General features: G+C 30.8%; 1 protein-coding gene across 2 annotated transcripts; it reads right to left on the reverse strand.

Annotated features, from left to right (window-relative positions):
• Nucleotides 1-244: 244 nt before the first annotated feature.
• LOC127708110 (caspase-2-like) lies at nt 245-4468 on the reverse strand. 2 transcript variants are annotated; one of them, XM_052212959.1, is made up of 5 exons: nt 4392-4468; nt 3696-3912; nt 2661-2848; nt 1242-1356; nt 245-815 (listed from the first exon to the last, which is right to left on the reverse strand). In XM_052212959.1, the coding sequence occupies exons 2-5, from the start codon at nt 3901-3903 to the stop codon at nt 520-522; spliced, it is 807 nt and encodes a 268-aa protein (XP_052068919.1). In that variant the 5' UTR covers nt 3904-3912; nt 4392-4468; the 3' UTR covers nt 245-519. The 2 variants fall into 2 exon arrangements, with proteins under 2 accessions (XP_052068919.1, XP_052068917.1); XM_052212957.1 differs by having other exon boundaries at nt 4356-4453.
• Between the last annotated feature and the right edge of the window lie 4349 nt (nt 4469-8817).

The raw sequence follows: 8817 nt of genomic DNA on the forward strand, positions 1-8817 counted from the left end.
TATCTTCCAGAACATACCTATTCTATTTATTATTTTTTTGTTCTCGTCATGAACATGCATGAAATATGTGCCACTGTACGTAAAGCAAACAACAATAAATCAATTAATCTATCTTTTGAGTATTGTGTCTTCTTGTTGTTCTTCGATTTACGATGAATGATTTGTTCCTGTAGGTATTTAATTTCAATTTTAACACGGGTTGAAATCTAGCCAACCAATAATAATTTGTCTAATAAGGCAGATATATAGAAATAGTCAAAGTGGTTTATTCAGTTACAAATTGTACAAAATGACCAACATTAAAAGAGCTTTATCTAGACTGATGTATTTACCTGTTTGAAATCATACATTTAAGCATGATGCCTACATGAATTGGTTTAAAAAATTATGTTTAAAACAAGAAAATAAGAATGAAAGTTTGTTTTCTTCTGATATAAAGTGGAACATTTTCTAAGAAACGTCTCCAACATGTCAAACAATACACGAAACTTTTTATCTATAGAAATTGTTTCACTAGAATTAAACTTCTGTTTCCTTCTGTCTTTGGCAAAGTGTAAATTTTCGTAGTAGCTGTGATGTGCAGATCGGAAGTTCTAGATGTTTGCTTAGCTCATCTTCCTTAAGTTTCCGGCTATTAATGTCATCCACATACTCTTTCATTGCAGAATTTACTTTAAATGTTAATTGGTGTATATCAGTACCTCGTTCCTTTCTAATTTCATTACAGAATGTGTGAATAAATTTAGACCCTTGTGCAGTGTTCCATTTGTTCTCCTGTTTGACCGAATCTGACCAATCTAATTGTTCAATAGAACCTAAAATAGACATATTATCATAAGGATCAACAATATATGTGAGATAATCTTTATTCACATAAGCTGGATTTGATCGTTTTCGTGAAATCTACAATCGATTCTTAATTTTGAATTAATTGCATTTCCTGAAAAATACAACTAGATTCTGACGTGTATCAAATAAATATTAAATATTTAATAATTAATCTCTACTTCAGCTTACAAACCAAATGCCATCCACTGTCGATCCATCCGATCCAATAGATCAATGTTTACGTTATCTCTACTACAGCTTACAAACAAAATGGCAACCACTGCCGATCCATCTGATCCATTTAGATCGATGCGAATATAATCTTTACTTAAGCTTACAAACAAAATGGCATCCCCTGTCGATCCAAACGATCCATTTAGATCGATGTTTACGTTATCTCTACTTTAACTTACCTCGGATACTACAGTGATAAATCAAACTGTCCGCCTGAGTTGGCAGTCTTGTTTCTTCTTCTGATCCCTTTCCAAATAAACTGGGATCCCTTGGGGAAATACTTATATCATCCGTCTACAAAAAAAAAGTATCTTTTAAGAAACTTATTTTTTTTTGTATTTGGGTTGTAGGAAACTCCATGGAACTTCTTGTTCTATGATGTTTGTGTTAGGAGCAAAAACAAGTAAACGTAGGCATTATGCGTGGGAAATTCCATGCAATGTATTTCTGAAGACTCTGATGAGGGATATTTCACTTAATTAATGACTGATATTTTCAAAGACTTCTCATAACACGAAATGACGATGTATATCTACTTTCTTGACTTTGTCCTTTGAAATAATGTTATAATCAAGGATCAGGAAGTCGACAAAGTAAAACGGTGTATCTTAAATGTTTGTAGAGGAAACGTATATAAAAGAAATGACAAGTTTTTTTTCACTTTGTTATTTTTACACTAGGATTCTACAGCACTGGCGTCATTTTGAAATGTGCTATTTATTTTTTTATGTTCTTTCGGATAAGCAATGTCTAATCATTAATATATTAATCCATGTTGGATTATTTAACTGGAGAGGTTAATCATTAATATTCATCAAAAATAAACGAGGACCTAACCTGGAAACCTGAGGCACTCCACTTTATACAAACTTTTTATCAGAATCAATATTTGCATGTTGAACTTCTTGCTGATAGTCACATAAACATTAATTTATCTAATTTATCTTGATTTCTCCGATTTAATTATATTTTAGTTTTTTTTTCTAAAAGTATGATATGGTTAATAAGTCAAAAGACTTACTAAAATCTAAAAAAAAATACCGTACCAACAATTTCTTCATTATCTAAATACTTAACCATTCGTAATTATGTCGGAGCAGTTTGACACGAACAACCTCATCTGAAACCTCACTAACTATATGTTGTAAGTTTTTTTATCATTCAAGTATAATCATGTATACATGTATCAACATTTTAGATATGGCATTCAAATCACAAATTGGACAGTAACTATGTAAGTGGTTACTCTAGCATGTTTCATTTTTTTCTGGAAAACGATCAAATGGTATGCTTTTGTTTATTAGAAAAGCCAGTCAAAGAGATATCATCTCTTCGCTAAACTTAAATAACCTGATGATTTGTTAATATTTAGGGGCTTCATGAACGTAAACACATCTCCCACAGAAATTGAGGTTTCGTTTAAAATTGTCTGCCACCTTTAATTTATTACAAGCAATATTTTGTAACAAACTAAAATCCATATCAGGTATTATTTCCAATAGGCTTACAGCAAGTGAGGAAAAAGTAACATTTATTTTGAAATGAACAACAACATTAAAAACCATTACTATCTCCGCTTTTTAGAATAAATGTCTTACCTGTAAAATAAATATCTTCGGTTTACCTCTCAGTCCTATACAGTTTTCTGTATTAAAGATATGGATTACTTCGTCAACAGAAATATCAACTCTATTGACGTCCTTAAAACAGCCATTCATACGATCACAGTAACTGATTATAACGCATAATAAAAAATCTCTATCTACTGTAAATTCTGATTTTCTACCTGAAAAAAAACATCAGTATGTGTACTTTTTCCAGCATATCAATAAGTAATGGAGTACATAAAAATAAGGAGATATGGTATAATTGCCAATGTGACAAACATTCAACAGAGTTAAAATGAAGTGGGAGAAAGCAATTATAGGACACCGTACGGCCTTCGACGATAAAAAAACCCATACCGTATAGTCGACTATAACAGGCACCGACATAAAAATGCAAACAAATTCAAACGGGAACACTAACAGCCTAATTTATAACAAAGCAATGTACTTAAATCAAATATGAAAGATATGAAGCGACGACAATCTGACTATTTCATAATTCATGTATTATATATTCAAATATGAATACTTCAAGGACAAACTTTGTGTTACATGTACACTCAGATTCATTACCCTCAATATCTGCTTACCCTTCAGGAGCACCTGAGATCACCCCCAGTTTTTGGTGGGGTTCGTGTTGCTTAGTCTTTGGTTTTCTATGTTGTGTCATCTGTACTATTATTTGTCTGTTTGTCTTTTTTTTTTGGCCATGGCGTTGTCAGTTTGTTTTCGATCTATGAGTTTGACTGTCCCTCTGGTATCTTTCGTGCCTCTTTCATTCAAACAACAAAAAACAGGTAATCTACGGAATTACAAACCTTTCCTTCTCTGGCTTTGGATCTCATGAGAATATCATTTAAATCATGGGTCACGCTTTATTGTTTACTATTTCTCTCTTGCTGTGTGTGTGTATGGATGTGTGTGTTCATTGCTGCTTTTAAAATTGTTACATCACGATTTGTTATGTAATGGAAAGTAAATTCATTTTTATTTTAGTAATTTTGTCTAGAAACAATATATGCTTACTTATTTTTAACAACTGTGTTAATATTGTATCTCTGTCGCTGTCCTGATTAAAAACTTCAGGTTTGGCAAATCCAAGTTGTTTGAATGTATCCTTTAGAGTCTTGGTGTCAGCATCAATACTGGTCTGGTCGAAACAACAGTCTTTAACTTTTATTGGAATAATTATTGGCTTACAGGATGGTATTTTACTCAGAGTATAAGTCTCCATATCGATTAGCTGTAAAAGTTAAACAAACAAAATAATTTATACAATTACAGACCAAATAATTTAAAACAATGTACATGTAACTTATTATTATGACATAGCCTTCAAACCTTTCAAGATGTACAGGTGTATACAGAGTAATTTTTGCAGTGTAAACATCGCTATTTGGGTGAACTTTTGAAGTATTAGATCAAATCGAAACTACGATCTCATAGTGTATAAAACATACTTTTGAAGTATTAGATCAAATCGAAACTTCGATCTCATAGTGTATAAAACATACTTTTGAAGTATTAGATCAAATCGAAACTACGATCTCATAGTGTATAAAACATACATAACGCTATGTAGTATGTATTCTTTTTAATTTGCTACAGTTAATATTCACAAAATATATTCGAAATCGAAATAACGAAAAGTATGGAATCCTGATATGATATGACCAACAAATCTACCTCATTTAGTGTTAGAATATTGTGCATAGATCTTACCAAACAAATAGGAAGTATATGTGCTCAGTAATAAATGTGTTGTGTAATGGTATTACCGGTGCTATATTTATTCACTCTAACGTGTATTCTATATATAGATTAGGTGTAGTGTTTCATATCTACAGCGGGGTCAAAATCTCTGAGGTCAAAATTCTCATGTATTTCTTTTTACAATATATTGCAAGTATTTTCGTTGAACAATTAATATACAGTAGGAAAAAAAGTGACAAAGGTATCGCCCTTGTAAATTATACAATATATATTAATATTCAATTCAATTCAATTCAGATGTCTATTGCCATATAAACTTTAAACAATTTAAGTTTGTGACAAATTCAAAACAAGTATACAATATAACTGACACACATATAGCTACACAATCATTTGATAACAGTAAGTAGTCCAGAGTCCCCTGTCCTCAGTTCTAACATAGATGTATAAACCCATAGATAAAGCTCGTCAAAAGTTCCCTACTGTTCTCTTTTGTTAGATAAAAAGAACCATGACCAATTTGACTATTTTTGATGTTTCATGTGTGTTGTCCTCAATCAAGTAACTCTAGCTACATCTCTTATCTGTTGATCTGTATTGACCAGTACAGCAGAATAGATTTTCTTAATTGTCTTCTCGAGTTATGTCCCTTCTGTTGTGAGAGTATGTCTATTTTTAGCGCAGTGGACAGACAAATAAAATGGTGAAAAAATGGATGAAATCGGTCAGAAATTGCGCATTTTACAAGGGAAATATTGAACTAAATTAAAAAATGTTTTTTTAAGGCTTGTATCTTTATATTTTATAAAAACAATGTGCCTGTAAGTTCCTGAAAATGGGAATAGCACGTTGTTGAACTTATAAAATACACCTTCTTTTTGATATGCTTCATTAAGGTGTCGAACTGCGTCGAATTTGGGAAAAAATTAAGAAGAAAGTACATTCTTTTCTTTATTTTATCAGTTTTTCTACATTTTTAGAAGAGAAATTGTCTTTTTAAATCATTTTTATATATCTTTACGAATAAGTTAGTTACTAAATCATAGATGTATTTTATACATCTATATGGCTCAATTATAATAATTTCATTCATGATGTTTATTAGATTAGTTTAAGTAAAGAGTTTTAGTGTACTACCAAAACATTCCATGTAAAGCATGGTAAATAAATATTATGGAGCATATATTCAACTTTTTCCATGTTTTCTATTAAATATATTTCCAATAGACTTGTTTATAATAGTTAACATACATTGTTTAAATAAAGTTAAATTGTGATAAAAGATATAAAATATAAAAATATAAATATGTAAATATGATGAAAACATTAGTTCTGGCTAAAAAAAGATATCCGCATTTATTAATTTCTTTTCGAGAATAATTTGTAATATTGTTTAACCTACAAGAACATTATTTTTTCATAACCAAGTCATTCTAAAATATATATTTTGATTTTATTTCTTTCTGATTTTTAGCATGTTTAACTGCTAAGTAGATTTTTATTGTCAGTTTTCTATTGTCTAGATTGTCAATCGGCATCTCAATGACCAACTGGTTCATGTCATTATCAGATAAGTGTGAAAGCCATTACAACGCACATAGAACCTTTGACGTCAGTGTTGAGCTTCATCTATGGGTTTATACATCTATGGTTCTAATGACTTTTTAATGTAGGACCTCAATCTATTTACTTGTGACGGTGTTGGTGGATTTAGTATAAAAATAACTTTTTCTTCATCAGATAAATGTTTAAAAGAACATTTTATTTCCAAATTATCAAAAAAGTTGTTTCTCAGTTCCCTATGTAATATGCAATTTTATTAAACAATATACCAATGTGTCAAAATATCTTTATGAATATAAAATAAATTTATTCCTGTGTTGAAAGTGTTAATCTCCAATTTTTATAATATCATTTTATTATCCACAGTAAATATGAAAATATGTTTATGAATGGGTATTTTTTTCGAATGCAAACGGCACTCTTGTAACAAAATATAGGTGCCCCACATTCACTCCCTGATCCTATACCTTTTAAGAGAAACGCGTGTCGACAAAACGAACACAATTTGTACCAAATATTTCTTCTATGCAACTCAAGAAAAAAAGGGATTATTCTAGCATTTCAGAGATCAATCATTTCTAAAGAATATACGGAAAATATATGCAATAAACGGCAGTGCAATTTTGATGGTTATATTGTGGGGGAAATACGGGTATTGGGGGAGGGGGGGGGGGGGGTGGGGATGAGATCATGCCAGTTCTCCCTACCCCCCCCCCCCCCCCCGGGAAAAACTGGCATGTGGAAAAATGGCTATATAACACTGAGATAACAGTTTTGTATTTGAAGAATATCGGATATCAGTTTTTATTTGAAGTTCGCAAATATCTGTTTTTGACTCCGTTAAAGCGTCGACTGTAAACTCTATTTGCAGCTATCAAATCACTAATTGATGAACGCAAATCTTCAAATACAATACTGCAATGCTATCTACTATCTCTTCATTCAGAGGAACGTTCTCCGCATTAACGATATTGATAATGAGTTTAGATGAAATGTTCTGCTAAATACAATGATGAAAAAAACAACAAAATCGGATTAACCGTATAATGCCATAATATTCATTTGAATGTAACACACAACGAAAACTGCAAGCTTTATAGGAGTTTTGTGCAAAGCAAGTTTTAAATGTTACTATAATACGCAATCAAATGCGAGTTGTTTCAATATCATTATTTTTAAATATTTTTCTGCTACCTGTATCTATCAAATCTCACGCCATAACTCGGTATACATACGACACTAGACCAGCTAGAGAAATCCGAAAAAATCAACAAAATCGAACGATATTTAGCGGGATGTATTCTTGAAAAATTATTGAACTAAGGGAAATTCCAACGTTCCTTATTCGGATTGAAATATGTAATGCGAATAAATTGAGAAGGCCGCACAAATTTGTGCTGAAATCGAGACGAATTAATATAATAATCGTTAAAAAGGGGGAATTGACTTGTGCGGACAAAACTATTTAATATTTATATTCACTCAGAGACATTTTTTTATTTGGAAAGATTTCGGGGAATCATGTCATGCTTAAAAAGTATGCAGAACACTCTTGAAATTGGTTCGTGGATAGAGGTTTAGATTTTGTGTATTTTTCAAACAATATGCAGCATAAATAGAAGGTTCACGAAGGGTCAATATTGTCTATATAATTCTGTGAAACACTTATAATGTCATTATGACGTCATAATTGTCCATTCATACGAAGAAAATCATATAAAATGCTCTTTTTTTCTTCAGTCCTAACGACTTTTTTTTACTATAAAATTCCTAGGGGTGTCATGGCGTTGATTGATTTAATGGGACGAAAACGTTGCACTTCCATGAATTTACTGTATTGGGCTACACCTACCTTTGATGAATAACATTTTACTTTCATGGATATGTGTAAAAATGATGGGAAAAAAATTAAAACGTTACATGAATGAAGACTACATTATTTGTTAGAATGTTCATCGGCCATCATACGCATGCGTTAATATGATTTTATGATACGCCAAATGTTAACGAAACTGTGGTTTGCATTGGAAATTTACTTTAAGTTAGTATTATTAAAATGTTGTTTTTTTATCAATGAATATTAAAATGTATTTGGATTAAAAAGAAATGATATTAGGAAACTCTTGTTTTAGTGGTAGACAAAGATAACTTTTTAATTCTCGTTTATAAATGCATTTTTTAGTATAAGGCAGACATGGTTCAAATGCTTCTAGTGTTTTTTTTATAGATCTCATGTTGCCAACACACTCTTATATACAGCAGAGACAAATAGACTAAAGGACTTCCAATTAATGATGTATTTATTAGTAAAAACACTAAAATGACGGCTTGGTGAAATATCTAAACATTGGCGGTACACTTATACACTTATAACAAAAAACCTAAAGAAATTTGGGCTTTACTTAAAGATTTAAAACCCAAAGCACAAAAATGAAATTCCATCTACAATGAATTTTGACAATAAAGAATATGATAATATGCAAGATATAGTAAATCATTTCAACACACACTTTACAACAATAGGTGATAAATATGTTAGAAATAACACGCAATTTCAAGCAAATAAATTAAACAAGTTGCTTTTTTTTTTTAAAAGTCAATACGTGAACCTTAGAACTTTTTTATGTTAATTATTATTTCAACTGAATTGTAAATTATATCTCAGTATTTTCATTACCATGTGTGTGGAGGATAATTTTTTCTTTTTATTGTAAATCAGGACAATTATGGCGTGTTGAGAGTGGTGTTAAATATAAAGTAGGGAGATAAGGAATGTTTTAATTTCAATAGTTCATTTCTGGATGTGTTAGCTTTCATTTTTACTAGACTAAGTGTGAAATGTCAAACTACTACCAATGGATGAAACGTCTAG

This window comes from Mytilus californianus, unplaced genomic scaffold (assembly GCF_021869535.1).
Source record: "Mytilus californianus isolate M0D057914Y unplaced genomic scaffold, xbMytCali1.0.p SCAF_7, whole genome shotgun sequence".
In the NCBI taxonomy this organism is placed as follows: domain Eukaryota; kingdom Metazoa; phylum Mollusca; class Bivalvia; order Mytilida; family Mytilidae; genus Mytilus; species Mytilus californianus.

Bases quoted from the DNA above. Each gene is read 5' to 3' on its own strand.
- LOC127708110 (XM_052212957.1), bottom strand. From the start codon at position 4,382: ATGCACAATATTCTAACACTAAATGAG. The intron at 2,849-3,695 runs GTAAGCATATAT...GTTTTTTTTCAG, and splicing joins AACACAGTTGTTAAAAATAA to GTAGAAAATCAGAATTTACA. The intron at 816-1,241 runs GTAAGTTAAAGT...TGTCTATTTTAG, and splicing joins TTATCACTGTAGTATCCGAG to GTTCTATTGAACAATTAGAT.